A 21538-nucleotide genomic window follows, 5' to 3' on the forward strand; every position below is an offset into this window, starting at 1 on the left:
CAAAGGACCGTTTCCTTTTCTATTAAAAAAACCTGATGGAATGAATCTGAAATACGATTTTAAAAGACAAAGCAAATGAAAGAAAAGTCTGAGTTTTCTCAGGTTGCCTAACATCTGCTCATGGTACAGCATATACAAATAAATATAATAAATTCAGTTGTTTAACAGTAAAAGCACACCTGGGAAAAAAGCTATTACTGTGTTGATACATTAGATATTAAAGCCTTGCAGCACAGAGTTAAACTGCTTGTAAGTACAGGCTTAGTGCTAACACGTTCCTTACAAAGTACATTAACCTGGGAGCAGAGATGGTCATAAATGGCACACAGGCAATCTCTCATCGCTGGAATATCAGCCAAAAAAATAATACCCAGGCCCCCTAGAGCAATTTTACTCTAAAAATTCACTCCAGTTCAAACAGGCGAGAGATGCTGCCGTCTAGCTTTATAACTCCCATACTTTCCTTCCAAAATAAACGCCAGCTGAAAACTTCCAGCCCAGGCCACTCACACCCTGGAAACAGGAATGCAGAAGACCATGTAGGAGAGCACCACCTAGTGACTAATACCACAACAGTATCACCGGTGAAAACCACAAGAGCAAGAAAAAACAAACACCAAACTTTCAATAGCAGTGTGCCATGTCCAGTTTATTTTTATATTTTTTTGTCTCTTTGTCCTTGGAGAGGTCTCATTTTGACCAAACATTGTTGTAAGTCAAGAGGCGATTCAGTTTAAATTCAAAACACTGGGGTTTGGGAAAACACATCCTTTATGTTTTAAAACAGGCAGGTCTTCTATTAGAATTTGCACTTTAAACACCCTAAATATGCAGCGTAGGAATCTGGGAATCCAAACCGCCAAACACTCAATTCTGCAACCATGACTCAAGTGAATAATCATGAGACATCTGTGGGACTACTTCCAGGAGGAGGAAGAGCAGCATATGTCTCTGACAGTGTTTAGAACAGTACAATTCTGCCAACTTTATCATGAATCTCCAATCTCCTGGTTGAAGCCGCAGCTTCTGGAGTCAAGTGCTTCCATGTGAATCTGAATTTTAACCTAAAAAGAAAAACGAATTTCTAACTCTGAAGTTCAGAGAAAAAGCTTGGGAAAGTGTGAACCACATGAACCCTCCAAACTAGATATCACCATGAGTAATAAAGTAGCATATTTTAAAATCTGTTTGAATGCCACCGAGAGAGCAAGGGCATGGGTGTCTGGAGATGCCAATACTGAGCAAACTCTCTGAACCTCATCTCGGCTGCAGCAGCTCAGAAAATCAGCCTTTCAGGAAAGACCATGGCTCCCAAACTCCACAGGCTTGCTCTTCTGCTGCTGCCTCCTGCTATTTCCGAACAACTCCACGCAAGAGGCTGGAAAACAGTTCTGCATTGCTTTGGGGAGGATGGGGGAGGAGAGGGGATACTGACAAATCCTATTTGTTTTCATAAATCAAATGTGGCAACTGTGGGCAATTACAGTTGTATTAACTGGTACAGCTTGTAACTAAAACACATCTTCTTCAGCACAGAAGTTGCCTTAATACAGACACAGCCGCAAGATCACCATGTACTGTATTACTCCTCTTCATGCTTCTACTAAAAATATAAACTAACAAACAAATCTAATTACATGGCTTGTATCTCCCCATTTCCACAATGATCCCAGGTTTTCTGGGATAGCAGAATGAAGCACCCTGAAGTAGCAAATGTTTCCTCTTCATTGCCTGGAGCACAGCAGGACATACGGTTGTAATGTGCTACAAGAAACTTACTCTACTGTGTTTCTGTTGGTGTTTTCACCATTATGTGACATTTTTGTTGCTGTTCACGCCAGTTTCCTTCAGCTGGAAGTCAGCATAGCATCTAGAGTACATCTTCAAGCAAAGGACTTTTGCAAGCTGATGCCCACAGTGTCTCTGTTTGGAGGTTTGCTCTTGTAGGCGAGCAGGCAGGTCTTCCTCCGGGTTGCTTCTGAAAGCATCTTTCTTCACTGCACTTTCTAACTGCACTCTCTTATTTACCATTAAGGCCAAGCCTACGTGTTTTTCCCACTCTGCCTGTTGCATTAGTGGCACTCTGAAAGTGAGACTTTCTCTGGATGGAAAATGTTTGGTGAGTTTTTAAATACCACTATTGATTTCACTATTTACTATTGATTTTCTTTATGAATGAGGAAAAGCTCTTATGTGAGGCTGTAACAGCCAAGAAATATGTGACAAGTTGTTTAAAATCTACTGCCTAGAAGCAGTCCAATCGATTGACTAATTTATTTTCCTTATTTTTAAGCAGATTCTTTAAACATACCTTATCTTCACTGATTAGTATTATCCATCCTGAAGTATATAGCACAAAAATGATCACATATTACTTGCAGCAGAAGTGACTATCTCTTGGACTTCTGCTACAAGAGGTATGGATATTTCGCCCAAAGCTGTTTTTTTCCTTTCCTTCAATGGCATATGATTAGAACATAATGATATTGCCGCTGCACCAGCCAACATCGCTTCCGTGGCTTCTGTTCTAGGGCATCAAAGCTGTAAAAGGGCAGATTCTTTCATATAACCAAACTTCTTGCCTGTTGCATCAGTTTATTTCACATCCTGTGGGTCTCCTTTTGGATACAGACTATTGGCTGCTCTTTAGTGAATAACTTTTTAGTCATTCTTTGGCCTCAGAAAATTACCTTTGAAATATTTTATGCAAGAGTATTCATTATGAACAATTAATGTACTGAAAACGTCAGCACCTCAAGAAGGCATTATATAAAAGATGAGTAAATTTATGTTCACGCATCATTCAAACTTGCTGCACTTTTCATTCTTCTAAAATGTATGTTTTACATTGTACTACAATAGCTTACATGAATTTGATGACCTGAATGGAATAATGTCAAAACTGCCTTACTGTATCTTTTAGAAAAGGAAAGCAATCAATTAAGAGTTTTCTCTACCACTATTTTTAGGTAAGACATCTGGCAGCTTGAGAGTAATTCAGAGTACTTACCCTGGAACATCTCTTTGCATGTTTTTAAGTCAGAAGCCAAAAAAAGAAATTGGTTTAGAGGAAGCTACAATCTACATTGAGACATTCATGTAAAGTGAGAAAAATCTTTTGTATCAACTAGGGGGTGAAAGGGTTACTCGTACACACTTATCCTGACACTTATTAAATTATAAGATGTAGAACGATCTGAACTTAAACCTCTTAAACTTTTCCCCTTGACACATGGAAGGATCTCAGATTGTTTCACTTCATTTAGTAAGGTTTCAGCCTTAAAAATGATGCGTTTCACATCACACTCCAAACGCTCTACAAAGTATTTTAAAGATACTGCCAGCTAATTCAACAAACCCAGGAGGAGCAGATCCTAATCTAATTTACAGTAACACGTGAAGTAACAGCATCGGTCACGTCAGTTGGTTTGCACTGCTGGAAGGGAGATTACAACATAGGTTGCCCTCCATGGCTAGCTGACTAGCTGCCGTCACAGGTAGCACATGCCCCTCGTCATGTCACAGCACCACACCTTGGAGAAGGCAAGCAGAGAAGTTCAACGGCTGGTTCCTCCTGGGCAAGAATGAAGTCCCCCAAAACTCAGAAGAACCTTCAGCTCTGAGCTCTCAAAGTCATCGACCAACCTCCTTCTCTGGTTTACAACAGTCACTCTGTCAGGCCATAACGAGTGTCATCTTCTTACCTTTTTCAGGAGAGAGGCACAAGAAGGCTTGTGTTCATGAGAGAAAGGTTAATTGATTGGGCTTTATTAATTTTTTGGCTGACAGAGATAATTGCTAAGTTTAATACTGAATTAATAGTAGCGTGAATTTTAGACATGTCATTAGATTGCAGACAGATTAGGGATAAATGTAATGGCAGTTGTGTATCTCACGCTACCATAAGAGAAATACACTTACTGTTGGAGTAAGGTCTGTATTTCAGTTCAATTACCTTTGTCAGGTCAATTAGAATTGCTCACTAACTATAATACAAATATTTTCTCTTTGAGTGTGCTATAGTAATGGATATTTTCCCTCCTTTATCTCACAATATGAGTGATGAACAGGATGATTCCAATTAAAACCAACGCCAAACATTCCATTCCCCAATCTTCACCTTTTTATGTTCCTTCCCTGACTACTCTTCCACACCTCCAAAAACTTTGACTCATAAATCAAGACTGCTACCTTCTTTTTCCCACACCTCACAGGCTGAGTATGGAAACATTATGTACACACAGTCCAACACAGCGTCTTGCAACAGAACATAGTTAGCTGTCAAGACACTCACACAGGCTGTGGAAACTCTATGATTGTGATAGCTGGACATCCTCTATCCACCCAAACATGTTCAGAGCTATGCAAAACCCCAGCACCGGGCCGCAACAGCCCAGCACTGCCCAACATTCCCTACTGTAACTAATGTCATGTTGGAACAGAGTTTATATAAAGAAAAATTGATTTGATGCTTTCTCTTCTTCTTCTCAGTTGTTTTCTGCATCACGTATCACTGAAAAAAAATGAAATAAAATGCCAAACTCAATGTTTTGTTGTGAACAAATATTATACTAGTCCATACTGAAAGTGGCTCACAGAAGTAATGCTATCTACACAGATGTCAACCTAAAACAAACCCAACTTGCATCAAAATGTGCCTGGTTTTGCCAAGCAACATTACAAGACAAAGTCATCCATTTAATAATAAGAGTAATAAGATCACCAGTTCTATAAAAATGCAAGACAAAGATCAGCTGTTAAGAAATGAAGATTACAAAACAAACAATGAAGGCTCAAAACTTCTAGAGCGACAGCTAGACTACCTATCTCCAACATGCACTTCCAGTGTCTGTCAATGACTTGTATGTACAAAACAGCATAAACACATCACTTCCCTTTCTCCCATTCCTAATAGGAAAATTCTCTAAAATATTAGACAAGTCTTGTCTTACTCAAGTTCTCCTTCTTATTTTAGCCAAGTGTGACTTGAAAATACATGATAATCTTGATTTTCCATTTTCCTCTTCTGCTTTCTGTGAAGAAAACCATAAAAACTTAAGCTAAGGAACAAAAAGATGTAAGACTCGGTAAATCTGAGTTTGTAGTACTGGACACAGGCAAGCGGAGAAAACCCAGACTTTAACATATTTAAACAAGTTGTTTTGTAAGCTGTCTTTACAGAGAATATGCATTTACCTATACTATATAAATTTCTTCAAGGCATAGATCACACTGATGCTCATCGCCAATAGTCAGCGGAGAGGATTTTACAGTGCTATTGATCTCATTTCCACACACATTCTTCTGAATGGATGATCTCTTCTCCATCTCTGCTTGTCAGCATGAAACCAATGAGACATTAGTTATAGGCAACTGAGAGAGAGGAGAGCATTTTCCATATACAGCACAGTTATTCTTTATCAGTTAATTTGGTGAATTCCTGTTTTTATGTCCTTTGCATAATGAAAAGGTCACATATCTTTTGGTATTTATGTTCACATGCTGGATGACATACAGTCAGGACTAGAGAATACACACCTATAGGGCATATACTGCACACTCTGCTGAGAAAGCAACGCAAGCACTCCGTTCCCTACAACTGCAAAATCTTTGAGTCTTCCAGGGATGCAACCGACCACTCCACCACTCACCTTGGCAAGCATAAACATCCATCATCTCCAGATTAGCTAGTTAGTGGCAAATAAACATACAAGACTCATTATAAACATTGTCACCCTGAAAATGAAACAAGTCAGTATTTCACACAGAAGAGCCTTTACTCAAAGTCCTGGAGTCTCAAGATGGACAGAGATTAAAGGACTATGCTTCAACCAGCAACACCATAATGAAAGGCACCAAGAACTGTACGTTCAGAGAAGGTGAGAGCTGACCCACTGAGGACATGAGGACAGAGTTCAGATCTCGCCAGAGAAACAGGTTCATTGCAAAGACAAAAAGATCACAACCAAGACTTTGATTGATCTGGTAAAGATAGGGTAGGAAAACCTTCTAGATATAGAGTAACTTAGGATGACAGCTGAGCAAGGATTCAAATGGAGATACCCGCAGCATGCTACCTTGAAATCTATTGTATTTTGTCAAAGTTATCCTTAGCAAAATACTTTCTACTGCTTATTAGCTGACCCTGCTGAGGTACAAAAATGTTTACATGTAAAATGGAATACAAATAGGAGCTCAAATGCCCCCACCATGTGGATAACTGGGAAAAACGCTGCAGAACTGGAAAAGGCCATCATAGATATTGACCTGTAAAACATTCCTTGCCAACTTATCTGCCACTTACCCTCAGCAATGGAAGTCCAAAGCTCCTTGAAGGCAACAACCAACATCACCACCACGTGGCAATGAAGAGAAATGAACTGCTTAAAATCATTACACAGATTAATGTCTATACTCACTATGCGATCCCAAGTTGGTCATCTTTTAAGTACATGCTGCCATCTGCTTAACTGGATAGCTCAATCAAGAAATATAATGTGGTGCTTCATCAGCAGCCCAAACAGATCCTACGGCAGAGCAGCTATGCCTGAGAACACTCCAGTAAAACACATCTAATTAAAGGTGACTTTTACCCAAAGGCCTAGGGAAGTGCTAAAGGCATGCTTCCAGGATGCCAATCTGTGTGCAAGCTTCCCTCACCACACAGGGGCCATGCTTTCCCACCACTCTGTGCTAACACTTGCACATGTGCCTGAAAAATAGCTGCGCTTTCAGCTGGATTAGTTTTCAGTCGGATTACCTCCTTGATCTGCCTAACTGTGCTACCGCATAAATACTAGTTGACACAACAGAGACAGGGTAGCAGCAGCAAAAAGATGCCTGTAAAGAGCAGGACTGCTTCTTAATGGCAATGATGCTTTAGACCCTAACCACAAAACGCTCTTCAAGGCATCCAAAAACCCCTTCTGGGGAACTATCTTTCATGAACCAGCCACAAGGATAACTAGACCTTTTCCCCCACTCATCAGATAAGCCATGACAGACAGATGCAATTGACGCTGAGAGATGTAGGGAAAAGAATCTAGATTCATCTCTTCTAGCTGCCCAACCCAGAAAAGGAGCAAACTGTTAAGATATATACATATGACACAGTACATTTTATTTTTTTTTCTTCTTTCTGGTTGGTTGTTGTTGGATTCATAGGAATTAATTTCACAACCCTTCTGTATTTAAAGCACTTCTCTGTAGAAAAGGATAATTTTGGATCAGATTTAAAATAGCACTGGTCTACCAGGCAGCAAAGTTAAAAGCCTTAGTATTCCTCATATTCTCCCTTTTTAGCACGAAGAACTTGTCCCCACCTGTAAACAAAATCAGTTGTTGACAGTGTAAAATACTCAGATAATACCAACAGCACCCAAACCCACCTGCTCTCAAGATTTGAAGTGAAGGCAATTGTATATGTATTCACATGCTGATGGCGAGACTGCAGTCGCTTTCAGTTTCTTGTCTCCAGGAGTGAAAGGGATATTTCTTCTCACTGCTGACCCCCTGTTGAGGTGTACGGAGATACCCAATCCCATTTAAGAAGCACCCTTTGGATGCTCCACAATGCCCACAACAGTTTGACAGGTTGAAAATGAAGACTGGGATTTCTGGTGCTCATTTCAGATTTATCTGCTCATACTGAAGATGAAGCAAAATATCCTTAACTGCTGCTGCCACTGTCAGCCTGTCTTGGATAAGCATCAGGTAGCATGAGTGCTTTGTAAAAATGGGGACCTCAGAATCCTACTGATAGGTTTTCGGGGTAGAACTATCCTCCAAACCAGCAAAAACTTACCTAAACAAGCCTTTTTTTTTTTTTTTCTCCTTTGGTAGGTCTCAATCCGGAGACAGGCTCTCATACAACTCCAGCCACCTGGTAGCAAATGATTGATTTTTCCAATTGGTGGTATTACCTCTTGTAAACCTTTCTCATTTGGGGCCTGACTCAACTTGTTATGCTGAAAAATTTGTTCAGGCTGTATCCTCTCCAAAGCAACATAAACAGACACATGTGCCATATTTGGGGGCAGGAAACCTCAGCTCTAAAGACAGAACTTGTCATATGGACGCATTGCTGATGCAATGAGCAAAACAAAAGTAGACTCCAAGAACTAAAAATTGAGTCCAAGACAAATTTGAAATGAGAAACTAACACCAAGATCTAGGGAAATTTCTTAAATCTGAACCACAGACTTGAGAACTACAAGTGTAAGGTGTATCCCATGCTTTTTTATTTCTATACACGCTTTTGAAAAGGAGTAGTCAGAAGCAAACCTTGAATTGACGACAACCATCAAGTCAGAATACTATCTATCTCAGGATTATATTGTCTAGACAGATCATCTGGAACAATCATGCTATTTTGACAGGTCACCTGTAAAGTTACATGATTGATACCCAATGTATTTAAGCAATGAAGCCTTGTATCAGTTCAGACTATCTGAAACATCTAAATTCAGCACAATCCAGTGGCCCAGGCTTGGGACTTGAGTGGAGGTCAGTGGGTGTCACTAGGAAAACAAGGCTGAAATTGTAGATTCAATGCTTGAGACAGTTCCACCTTCACATGCAACAGATGTCGTCCACTCTAGCTTAACATAAATTCCTGTTGTTGACTGTAGGCTGGTCTGCACAGTAGCATCTACCCCAATGCTACCATAAAATTGTCATTCAGGCTTCATCTCTAGCATGAGCTGTTGCACCTTTCACTCTGAGTTCCAGACCTCTTGCACTCATGATTTATAGCTGGGATTGAACATACCACTTTCTCAAAATTTCATTGACACAAAGGTAGCTATTGAGACCATTTCGCACATGCTCCCATATCCTGCACATCCAGCAAGCACGGTACCGAGCCCCACTGCAAGCCTGCTTCTGACTCCCAAGGATCAATGGGACCAGCCAGATGACAGCACCAAGAGCTCTATGGTAGCAGCCCACAGGACCACCCCCTAGCCTATGCCTCCCTCCTTGCTAGTGGCCCAACAATATAAAACTAGGTGCTCTTCCCAACAGCTGACATCCCTCAGATGGAAAGAGCTTCATACACACACACACACCCCCCACAAAAAAAAAATACTCCCAAGAAAATCGAGAAGGTGGCTGATGTGTATATATCTATCTGGGTATAAAATTTCTGCCAGTACAGCTGATAATGTTTTAAGACTCAGAAACCATCCCTCCAGGACTTTTTTCAGCAGATACTTTTATTAAAAAGATTAATGAGAACTGAAGTACCATTCAGGCTTCCAGAGCGCTTTTGTTAGGGCAGAATCAAAATTAACATGTTGCAATAGTCACACGAGATTATAGGAAACAACACACATTTCCCCACGCCAAGGACTTTACTCTTCCTGCAGAAACCATGTTGGTACAACAACAGAAAACACCCCAGCCACAGACAGTCACCCAGAAGACAACCCACCAACATCAACTAACATCAAGCTAGATTTCAGGAGACATGGATTCCAGGTAAATAGAGGGGAGACTGAAGAGTAGTTTTCTGTAAGAGTTGGAAGATTTAGCTGCATTTAGATGGAATGTAAAACACAACTAAGAAGAACTGAGGGCCAGAGAAATTGCAACAAAATGGCATTTATATTTCTGAGCAGCAAAGCAAGCAGGTTCAACCAGTTCTAGGTATCACTATTTCTGAAAGGCCCACTTCTTCCAAGCCGATAAGAAATAACCCTGTAGGTTTAAAGACTTTAAAGTCAATAGTCCACACTGGGTCAGTCCCAAATCTTCAATGCAGCATTTTTACTTCAGAGATATATTAACAGCTTATGAGATGGTTAGAAATAATAGGCAGAAGTCTTCTGCTTCTGAAAGCAGTAATGTGACACTGTGGAGAAAGCCTTAGATAAGGACTCCTGTACCCTGGGTTCTATTCCTGGCCCTGTTAATAGCCTGTAAATGCTCTTGGGCAAGTAATTTCAACCCTTTATGCTTCACTTTCATCTGTAAGGAGAGGGATAGACATGTGTCTCCTTTGCAAAGCCATTTGAACTGATTAAAAAGCATGATAAAAACTGACTTATTGTTTTGTTCAAATCCGCAAGCTGTAGCTAAAGGCTCTGTGGTGGGCTTTGTGTAACAAACTGCAACAGTGCTCTCAAAATATTCCCTCTTGTCTCACAAATATTAGGAGGCAACAGCTAGTGAGAATACTGTGCATTTTCCAGTTAATTGCAAGGCAGCAATTTAGTGGTTTTTTTCAATTTGCAGTTTCTGAACAATTTTTAAATAGAGCTTTAGGGCATCATATACAAGTTGAAGTCTATTCTTACTTATCTTTTGTGAGCCCCTTTGAAATAATCCACAGATCACCATTCATTGAAATCTGTTATCCTAGACTTGTTTTGATCAACTGTTAAAGCAATACTCACATCCTCAGGGCAAGTAAGGATCGTGACAACTTACCATGAATTTGTCCCACATTCAAAGCATTTCTAACAGTCTCTAAAGCAGGGCTTTTCAGGTTGCTAGTGGATGTGTACATTGAAGGGAATAAAATAGTGGCAATCCCTGCAGATCACTCTGGCCTAAATCAGCCTTGCTGACTTAACAGTTTACACTTCCCCACATCCATTTCCCAATCCTGCTTATTCCGTGTCCTCACCATCTCTAGTTTCTCATCTATTCTCTACTGAGATTCTAGAAAAGGAATACTTAACTGTTCCATTATCTTGATCAGATCTTCAAGTTGTTTTAACTGTCATCTTCACTTTACAGCAAGTCAGCTGAATCAGAGTCGCTCTTCTGTCTCTGCATGCCATCCTCACAAACAAATAGGAAGCCCTATATCAGTTTTTCTTTCACTACAACTTGCACTACTACTCTATGAAGCTGCCTCATTAGCTACAAAGCTCTAACTATTCTATGTTAACACATAATTAACAAGTTACTGTTCTTATCACTAAGCACTCTGTGGCATCCCTTCCTCCATGCAGGAAGGTGATCTCTTCAAAGCAGCAGCCGACTCTGCATGTACATACAGAGAACCAAATATCATTAATGTTTAAATACATATACATTTGAAGTTCAGTGCAGCTTAGAATATAGTCTCATATGATGAGCTAGCACTTGAAAACTCTGCCCAAATTGCTTATGCTGTAAATGCTCCAAGTAAACTCTTCACCCAGGTCTTGTGCCTTTCTGTTCATAATGTGAAATTGTTCATGGGTCACCAAAAGGTGATTTGTGGCCAACATAACCAGTCTAGCGAGCATTCATATTGTAGACAATTATGCAAAAAAATCACGGTATAGTTTAGTTCCACTTTCCATTCCCTCTCTTCTTAATTTAAATAAAGAAAAAGCTGTCTTGACAAAGGCAAAATTATCTTGCCAGTATAAATTGCACCCACATTCAGGAATGGTTTATTAGCACATCATACAAGATAGTTTAAAGCATCTCCACAGTGGTCAACACAACGAAGCCTCAATTAATATTAATTTGGACTTGCAGTGTCATTTTCATCAAAGAACAGTGTTTTTCCTCTCAGAGGCTATACAGCAGCAACAGAGGCATGGGATGGTGAAGTATAACATTTTAAAGATTGATTTACAAAACTAAAATTATGTTGATCAAGTCCCAGTTGCCACAAATCAGATAGGACAGATTTAATTTTGTTATGAGAAGAGATACAGAGTTCTAGTAAAAACTTTTTATGAATTTTTCAGGCTTTCTAGTGTCTGGCCTCCTAAAGCACAACTAAGAATATCAGACAAGAACACTGTACCTATTTCTATACTCCATGTCTCGTAAGTTACCAGTGAATTACTAAATAAATACTAATTTATTTAGTAACTTCATCAAGTTTGTCTTACTCAGCATATGAGGTTCTCATCATATCAACTTAGAGCATGCAAACTTCTGCGTAACAGATGGCTCTCAATGCATTTTGGCTCAGTCAGTCGGACTACCTACTGGACCTGCTTATACATAGACTCTTGTTTTTCCCCATTTACAGTAAGTTTCGCCAGACTCCCACCATCATGCTCCTAACACAAGTTACCACCTTAAGAAGTCAATTACAGAAAGGGTTTTTTAGGCCAAGACATTATTTGGTTTCAAACTAGTTCAAGACTTTTTAAAAAAAGTCTAAAGTCTGCTCCAATTAGAGTTTTCAATACAATTTTATTCTAATAACAGAAGCTTTAGATTCTTATATGCTTTAGGTGAAAATTAGCTTGTCGTCTATCTTGACCCTTGAACAGACTTTCAAAGATTTAGTCAGAGTACTACAAGTTTGGAGTACACCAATATTGAATAATTTCAGGTAACCTTGTGACACTAAGAATTCGTTTGCTAGATCTTGGTGAAGAAAGCACAGCTAGAACAGTTGAACATAAATGCCATTAAACTATTAAAATATTGTATTTTTAATATTATAGGTTTTTAATGAGGTGAAAATCCTTAACCATTACACAGTAAGTTCAGCACAGTTCTTGGGTATGGTTATTCTTCACATTCAAGAGTTAAAGCATAGTTTCACAATGCTGTTATCAATAGAAAGAGTATCTTTACCTTCATGTAATTGCATAGCTCTACGGAATGCTTAGTACGCCAATCTGGTAATTGTTATAATAGAAACAGGCCCCAAACAGAATGACATTTATTCTCTTTCTCTATGAAGTTCTTTTCACAAAAGTTTACCTTTATTATTTCTTCCCCTACTGTTAGAGAAGGTGTTAAGAATTACTTTTAAGGAAAACAGTCCTCCACTATTTCTCCAGTCATTCCTCAAGGCAACAAAATACTAAGTCTAAGAAATGCTCCTTAACAGCTATGGTAAGATTTCTCACACATTTATTTCTGGTCTGATATGAACTTAAAAGTACAGCATCAATGTCATTTACTTCAGAAGCACAAGTATAAATGTTTTTAAAGCTTTTTTTAAAGCTGTCATTTCCTATGGTTATATTATACCTTCATTTGTCAGCTTTGAACAAGCTCCTACCTAATGTGTTTTTAATTACAACCATTTATTTACATTTTACACCAGATAACACACTTTTGCTTTTCAGGTACAGACACAGTCCCTTGTTCCGCAGACTCCAAGTGCTTAGCTTAAGTAGGACTACACATAAACCCACCTTGACAGGATTAGAAGTGGACTCCTGAGCAACCCTGCAAAAAGAAAATATCTTCCTTAATGCTTGGATTTTGACATCCATTTTATTAAGTGATTCCTGAAAAGGAAAAAAAAAAAAGCACAACTAACATCAATCATATTTTTCTTTTCTGTTTTCAGGCCACCACCCAAGAACCAACATGACAAATACAATAAAGCAGGAGAAGCCTCATACACTGCCTGAACTGCCAGCCCAAGAGAAAGAGCATATTGTTGTATTAGCAAAAGGTAATGAAATACGAGTGTGCACAGTGACCAAGGAATATATATATTCCCCTTAGTGAAAAAATTCATTAACAACCAGTCAGGAAACAAGCAACTGAAGCAAGAGAGCACCCTCAGCCCAAGCGGCACCACGGCTGGGCCCACACCCCGGGGGGAGTTACCAGCACACACCGTACACACAACAAGGCCCTTTCCCAAACGCTGCCAGCCGCCAGCCTCCCCCCTCCCTCCCTCCCCACACACGGCCTCGGCGGAGGGCTGCGGTCGACTGGGCCCCTCCACACCCCCTCCTCCTGCTGCGCTCCCACCTGGCTGCCCGCGGCCAGGCTCCGCAGAGGTCCCGGCGGCACACAGCCTGCGGGCGGGCCGGTGACAGGCACTCGGGCTGCCCTCAGAGGGACAACCCGCTCCCCCCCAAGCCACCAGCCTCAGGCGGATCCGGGCGGCGCGGCCCTACCAGGCTCGAGGCCTAAGCCCCGCGCCTGCAGCCCCCGCTCACGCCACCTCCCCGACACAGTCCCCCCCGCGCCCGCCGCCCCGACCCTTATATCCTGCTCCGCCACCCCACCCCGCGCCGCGCCGCTCGCCCGCCCGCCCAGCGCCCCATAGAAGCGGCGCGGCGATTGGCCACCGGGCCGCCGGCCCGTTGTGTGGGAGACAGCGATTGGCGGAGGACGCGCCCGCCCGCCCGCTCCTCCACCGCCTCCCTGCGAGTGTGTGTGTGTGTGTGTGTGTCTCGGGCAGTGTCAATGGCTCCTCCTGCCACGGAGCAGCGACGGGCTTGAGGCGGGCAGGACCGCGGGGCTCCTTTAAGAGAAGGATTTTCGGGGGGGCCGGGGAGGGGGGCCGCGGCGCGAACGTCCCCCACAGCCAGCGCTCGGCAGAGCCAGCGGCCGGCGGCTCCTCTGCCTCTCCAGCGAGGCGGCAGCGGCGGCGGGACCCGCGCCTGGAGACCTTCCCCCCCCCCGCCCGCCTCCTTCCCCGCTGCTGCGAGGCGGCCGCCCCGGGGCTCCCTCCTTCCCCCCCCTCCCCGACGAGGCACCGGTTGCCGGAGGATTTCCCCCCCTCCTCCCTTCCCGCCACCCACACGAGTCGGCAAATGAACTCGGTCCGAGCCGCCAACAGGAGACCCAGGCGAGTGTCCAGGCCGCGCCCGGTGCAGCAGCAGCAGGAGAGGAACAACGCCGCCGCCGCCGCCGCCGCCGGGGATCGGGGTAAGCCAGGCGCCGCCGCGCCGATCCGGGGCCTGCGCGGGGATTCGCCGGCGGCGCCGGGCCTCGCCGCGCCCGGCCGGGCACCGGCAGGAAAAGCCCAGGCTGCTTCACCCTTGGCTCCCGCTCAGGCCGCGCTTTGTTTGGCTTGGGCTCTGCCCCGACTCGGGGCCGCTGGGCCCTGCCGCCGAGCGAGAGGGAGGGAGGGAGGCGGGGGCTCGGCCCCTTCCCCGTCCGCGCTCCCACGCCCGCCGGGGAGGTGGGGGGGGAACCCGATCGCCGCCGGCCTTTTGGAATGGAACGCGGCGAACGACCCCCCCGCCCCGTCCCCGGGGGCTGCGGGGAGGCGAGCCGCCCTTCGCTCGGCAGAGCCGGTGCCTCCCCGCGGGGAGCGGCGGGCTGGGCCCCCGGGCCGGCGGAGGGGAGCGGTGCCAGGGGAGTGGGGGGGGGGGGGGGGCAAGGAAAGGGGCTACGAGGTGGGTGGGGGTGTCGGGCAACTTGGGCCGACACCTTCCCCGCTGCCGTCGGGGAAATGGTGTCCGGGGGCGGCGGCCCGGGTCTGGCCGAGCCTCCGCGGCCCGCCGAGCCTCCGCGGCCCGCCGCGCCGCGCAATGTTTGCTGCGCAGTTGGGGCGGCCGGGCTTCGGTTACAGCGCCCGCCGGGGGGGCGCGGGCCGCAGCCCATCGGCCATTTATTTACCTCAGCCACACCGCGCCCCCCCCCGCTTCCCCCCACCCCCGCCTCAGCCTTGCCCGGCGGGTCCGGTGGGGCCGGGGCCTAGCGTAAAAAATGTTGACAATTTAGAGCTAATGGGGGGAAAAAAGCACCATTGTCTGAGGGGATGGGGAAGCGGCAAGGTGGGATTCCGCCCCTCATGGAGCCCGGAGCGGGGCCGCTGGTGTTGGGGGTACGGGGGGGTGGTGGCGGCGGCGGCGGCGAGGGGGTGGCGGTCCCTCAGCCCCGGCAATGTCCCCCCACAAGGGTGGCTCCTGGGGGTGCGAGTGTGCGTGTGTGTGCTCCCTGTGTGCAGGGTTGGTTTTCTTTTTCTCTCTCTCGCTCTCTCTCTTTTTTTTTTTTTTTTTTGAAGGCGAGATGGGGGTGGGATTGGAGGAGACATTTTGCATGTCTTATCTGGTGGATTGGATTTTAATTTTTTATGCATTGGCTGTCACAACTGTGGCATGATAAAGGAGACTGATCCGTGGTGCAGTTTTAGATGTACAAATGTCTTTTTAAAATAAAAAAAAAAGCCCTCATTGTCATCCGAACGTCTTTTGTTTGAGTATCTAGGATATCACATCGAGATCAAGGTATTTTAAATACGGAGATGCATCGTGATTAATATTTTAGTGCGTTTTATGCCATCAAAACATTTTAAGCAAATGAAGTAAAGAAAATTTAATCTGAGGAAGTATTTTTAATTCTCTATTCCTCCCCCCTCCCCTCCCTCCCCTTCCTTCCCCCGCCCCCCCCTCGCACACATTGGTCAGAGCAAAGAATGTTACCCAGACCAGATTGCTGTGTATATAACCAGAGGATGTGATGTCTTATGCCCAATTATGGGTCTTGTGTAAACCTTCCAAAATCTTCAGTAATTATATAATTAAAATGACTTCTCTAGTATACTGACATTTTAAAAAAAAAAACAACAAAAAAACAACAAGGAAAAGAACTTCCTCCTCTCAATGACATGCACTGAGGATTTTCATCATCGATGTTCCACAGACAGAATACAGAATTTTTTCAACCTCAGTTTACTTTTTCGTTTAAACAGATGAAAATATAACTTCTAAAAGGCATCTGGAAAGGTGTGCTTATGGATTAAATGCTGTCATCATTCAGTTTTACATTGGACCGCCTGTCTCAAACTGTTCATATTAATTTGCTAAAGATACAGGCAGAAACTTTTTCTGTTAAAATATGAGGCTGGAATTTATTTGTATAACTCTGACATTTGTGGAACTCTACATTTACCTTATTGTTTTTTATTATTATTTTTTATGTTGTTCATTTCTGTTTACCAGTCAGTGGGGATAAAATTGTATGAAAATCAGTTTGTTGAGGTGACTGTTCCATATGGATCACTGCTAGCTTTTTCCTTGCATTTTTGAAGGTCAGTTGCACTAGGTCTGAATTACCCAAAAATGTATCAGCCGTGTTACGGTCTTTTGTAGTTAGTGCTATATCTACATTTGGAGTGTCTCCAGTGCAGTTCCTTTTCCTATCTCAGAACTTGCAAGATCTGATCCACTATCTCTGGTAGCTAATGCCAGTTTTACCTGTGACTTTGATCGCTTTGTTCAGGGCTGTTACTGTAAAGGACGATGAATAATGCTACTAAATTATAAGCCAATATACTAGGGTTAGACTACACCACACAAGTCAGTGGTGACTTTTTTCACCTTTATTCCCAAGCAATGTAGGTCATCTTAAAAAAGGCTGTACAAAAGAAGCAGCGTAAGTTATTAGGAAGGGGTTTCTATTAAACTCAGATTTAAATTTGTTTTTAAAAATTGTTATTAGGTAATGTGAGTGCAGCTGTGATTAAATGAAAATTATTTTTTATTAATTTGTTTCCTCCTTCATACTACCTATAAATACAAATATCATGGAACAGAGTTTATAATGTAGCACATAGTTAGTTAATCTTTGGATCTTCTTGTTGTTTCATATCGTTAAAGTATATTGCTTAGTAAAATGTGTACTAGGTTTTGAGCATTATTTACTATATAATGCTGCATAAGTAGACAGTGTTTTGCAACTGTGTAACAGCTGTTAAATTTTCACCACTGGGTAAAAATCAAGTTATGACTCCTGCTATTAATAAATAGATCACTAGGAAAAAAATGGTTTTCTAAAATCCTCCATCAAAGGTTCCTTGTAAGGGTTTAAAAATCATACAAAGCTGTGTTTTATACTGTGTTTCTTTCTATATGTGGTATGAATAGATAAAAAGAATGCATAATCATACTATCTATATTATACATTGATAAACAATGATTGTGTACCTGTATTCTGATTAGTGGGGAAGGAATCATCCATAAATGATTGTGGATAAAAAATTTTTCTCCCCCAGACTCACTGTGTTGTACAGCCAAGATAAGATGTCATCAGGATATACTTCCCAAGATGTTTTGCCTTATGTTCTGCTGTTCACACCTCCCTCCATCTAAATTAGCCACGCTGGCTACACTGTGCTACTTCTGTTTTACCTTCTCCCTCCTGATCTCTCCCCAGTCACCAGTGGGGTTGCCAGTGGTTTATTCTGTGGTTTTGGAATTCTGCATGAAGGATACAGAATAGATGGGTCCTTTCATTTTCTTCAGGACAATGGTCTACCCAAAAGAAAATCTGCACTGGGTGATGCCTGTGTTTAAATATTCCTGTGTTTGCTTGCAGTGCTATTTTTTTTCCTTGGGGGTATAAGTTTGGCTGCAGTTTTAGGAAGAAGACAAGGTTAGACACTTATTTAAAAAAAAAAAATCTTACCCAGAATGCAGCTAAAACTGTCAACCTCAGAGCTATCACATAAGAATTTTTTTTCTTGTTTCTGTTCTCAAAATAATGACGACATTGGTGCATATGTGCTTCTTTACAAAATCAGCGCATTTCTGGATATGGTACTAATGATGTTCTGAGCTTTATGTCCAGTATTAAGTGCCCTTAGGATTGTATCCTGTGTACTGTTAAGCACCAAATGTGTAGCACCATGGCGTCTGCCACAATCCTGCGCGTTCCTTTTGCGTGGTAGCAGTGTCCATGTGACAAGGCAGTGAGCTGGCTCTGGAGCTGCCTGCACCAAATGCTAACTGCCTTCTTTTTTGTTTCTTTTTGTTTCTTTTTTTTTTTTCTTTCCCAGGTTGATTTTTTGGCACAAGCGCTGGTGCAAGAGAAAGGATAATACTGAATGCCTGTGGGTGTGGTGGGACTGCGGCAGCTCCAGTTGAGATTGGGTTAAGCTGGGTCAATACTTTTGGAGCTGGGGCATATTTAATACATACAACCTGTAAACCTACCTTGCAAGTTTGCTGTCCCTCCTCCCCCAATCTATTTTCCAAAGAAAACAAGACTTACACACCCGTACAGTCCATCTGTCTGTCACTCTGCAACTTCTGAACTTGTTAGCTCATTTCAACCAGATTTGACAAAGGGGTGTGAAGTTCTTAAGTTTTGTGGAAATTATTGGCTGGGCAGAGGAAGAAGACAATGAGGGAGAGACATTTATAACTCACCCTCTCTACCCATGCCAAGAAGCAGCAACCAGCTGGCCTGTCAGCACACAAGGTAATTGAATTAGTCATTTGCCTGTATAGGGGACATGAGGGCTTGAAGTACTGGGAGAAAGAGTAGGTTAGGCTGTGTGAGACACAAACATGTAGAAACGAAGCTCCAGTAGATTTCTTGCTCACAAAGCTTGAATTTTGTAATGTTAAGATAAATATCACAGGAAAGTTAAGGAGTCTTTATTTGGCCCTATTTCAAGTGCATGTGTGTAAGCATGTGTGTGGTTTGTTTTTTTTTTTTTTTCTTTAATATATGCACCAAAAGGCTTAAAGTGTGTGCTGGGCTGTAACAGTAACTGAATTAAAAGACTCTTATTCTGAAGCAAATGCCCAGACTTGCATCAAAATAGCTAAATGGGTTTCAGTTTTTGTAGGATCATCCCTTATGGCAAGAAGTCAAGAAGTCAGGCATCACTTGCTCCAGGTGGAAAGAAATCTAATTCAGGCTTTTGCATATTCCTTAAAAGACAGTCCTAGGCTGGCAAAAGATATTGACATATGGATATGTAATCCTTGTTTCTGCAGTGAAAAGTTTCCAAAGTCTACTTTGCAGATAAACAATTAGGATCTATAAACTTGGTACTTCAAGTACAACTTCTGTTTCCTAAAGCCTGATTCTGCATGAAGAGTACAAAGGAGTGTCCGGGTTCCTCTGTTGTCCTTCATGTAGGACAAGTGCCTAAATTTAAGCTTTCTGTCTAATTTGGAGAGGTCAAAATCAAGTTTATTCGTTCTTGGTGTACGCAGTGATGTGCATTGCCCATAGTTTTGGTATATTTTTGGTCATTCATAAGACTATTAACATCTGTTACAGTTTCCCAGAAATACAAAATATTTTTTTATTTAGCTTCTGTGTTAGAAGAACTTTGAGCCCAGTGGTTTTAAGTAAAGAGGTAATGAAGTCTCCTGCATCAGACTATTCGATATGTTTCTGCTTTAGGGGAAGGTTATGCCCTGTGCCATCCTCCTTCTCTGGTGCTTCCTGGGAGAATCACAGTTGTGGAGAAGACCAAAGCTGTCCAATGTGTGACAGGCTTCTACTGCAGGTGTGCAGGGCAATAAGCATAATAAATGTTATATGTGCTGGATATGGAAGACTTAGTGTATGTGCTTAGAATTGGAGCACTGTGACTGCTTTGTCAGCCCAGCAGCTGCCTGGGAATGTCAGGCTTGCAGCTTGCTTTACATCGGCAGTTTCCTCCCCAGCACAGTAAATCTGGTGTGCCCAGCGAGTGCTGAATTTGCAGTGCCAGTGCAGGGTGACTGCTGTGCCCGTGTGTTTATTCGGCACATTGAACACACTTACTCTGCACATACACGGTGGTGTCGCCAGGGAGGCCAGGTGGCAGCCAGAGGGGGCTGCCACTGCAGGGGGGACATTTCCTTTGGCCCATCCTCCATTCTGGGTCACTTCTGCAAAGGGAGTGAGTGTGCACCAGGTGTGTGGTACCGTGGGTCACCTGTGGCAGCACTTAAACTTCCTCTTGCAGCTTGTGGCTGTGAGCTGTTTGGCCTGCTAGGGAGAGGAGGTAGTGTGTTTCTCTAAGATTTCTAAATTGTGATTATTAAGTATATTTGGCCTTATACATCCTAATAGGTGGTGTAGGAAAAATAAATCAGAACTGTGCAATGTGTGGACAATAAAAGCAGAGAAGAGAGGAAAATGTGACTGAACTATTAGGAATTGAGAAAATGAAAGGTTAGTTCAGTTGACTTTGTCATTACCTAATCCTCTCGTGTTTTCTGGTTGTTAAGTACTTCTGTTTGTTTCTTGCTCATGTTGTGTTTCTCCGCTCAGGGCTTGAATAGGAGGGGAAGCGTACTTGGTGACTTTTATTTATTCTTCATGGTGCTAAACTGTTGTATCTGAATGTAGCCTAGGATTTTAGTCCCAGTCCTTCAGTTCTTGATGAAATGAGCAAGGAGTTGGAAGCAAACTGGAACATACAGTGAAATTACAGAACATGTATCAAAATTCTGCTTTTATAATACAGTACTGCTTTAAAAAAAGACAAATTCTTGTAAAAGGGAAGAGCAAGATGTAGATTTTAAAGTAAAGAAGATGCTCTAGAGGATTCTCCTATCATTTAAATTGTACTTCCTATTAGAAAGTTTAGTGAACTTTTTTTGAGGTGATTAAAATCCCAGAATCTGGAATACTTCTTAAAAGATAACTTGCATAGTGGTTATTGTGGTTCTTCACTATAACTAAGCTTTGCTGGTTATACTGCTGCCTGTTCTTAAAATGTTATTGTTCATCCATATTAGAAGCTGGGAGGACATAGACGAGCAACAAATGAACACTTTTAAAACATACAGTTCTTTCAGCAGGCTTTTAGGGACTATTTTTATGCTCTCCTCAGCGATACTTCTTTTGTTAGCATTTTGACAAAGTAACTAATTTTAGAGCCTGGTTGCTAGAGGAAAGGGTCATCCCATTATTCCTGCTCTTAGTCCTGTGTTTGTATCCCCTGCCTTCCCTTGGCACTTGTAGCTCCCTGAACCACATCACCACAGAAACCAAGCCTCCAAAACATCTCTGAAGTGTTATCTGCTGGTTTACCTCTTTGAACTAACTAACTACAGAGTTTGGTGAATGCGTGAGAGAAGTGGTCGTCAAGTAGGCAGTTAGGAGCAGGAGGAAGGTGGGGGACTGCCCCTCATCCTCACCG

At 42.8% G+C, this 21538-nt stretch overlaps 2 protein-coding genes across 18 annotated transcripts in view; one reads left to right on the forward strand and one right to left on the reverse strand.

The window, feature by feature from the left end:
* FOXN2 (forkhead box N2) overlaps positions 1-13889 on the reverse strand; it is a 118929-nt gene extending 105040 nt beyond the window's left edge. The window contains exons 1-4 of one of the 15 annotated variants that reach the window (XR_010070180.1): positions 13681-13889; positions 13110-13143; positions 10686-10776; positions 638-7512 (exon numbers count right to left, since the gene is read on the reverse strand). The gene's annotated coding sequence lies outside the window, so the exon portion shown is untranslated. Of the gene's footprint in view, positions 1-637; positions 7513-10685; positions 13573-13680 lie in introns of those variants that run through there. The other 14 variants (XR_010070181.1, XR_010070177.1, XR_010070176.1 and 11 more) reach the window with 14 other exon arrangements.
* Positions 13890-14107: 218 nt separating this feature from the next.
* FBXO11 (F-box protein 11) overlaps positions 14108-21538 on the forward strand; it is a 78119-nt gene continuing 70688 nt past the window's right edge. For all 3 annotated transcript variants that reach the window (XM_063328118.1, XM_063328119.1, XM_063328120.1), the window contains exon 1: positions 14108-14586. In XM_063328118.1, coding sequence (XP_063184188.1) covers positions 14472-14586 — 115 coding nt within the window. In that variant the 5' untranslated portion in view covers positions 14108-14471. The remainder of the gene's footprint in view (positions 14587-21538) is intronic.

The sequence above is a fragment of the Chroicocephalus ridibundus genome, chromosome 3 (genome assembly GCF_963924245.1).
Source record: "Chroicocephalus ridibundus chromosome 3, bChrRid1.1, whole genome shotgun sequence".
NCBI classification, from domain to species: Eukaryota; Metazoa; Chordata; class Aves; order Charadriiformes; family Laridae; genus Chroicocephalus; species Chroicocephalus ridibundus.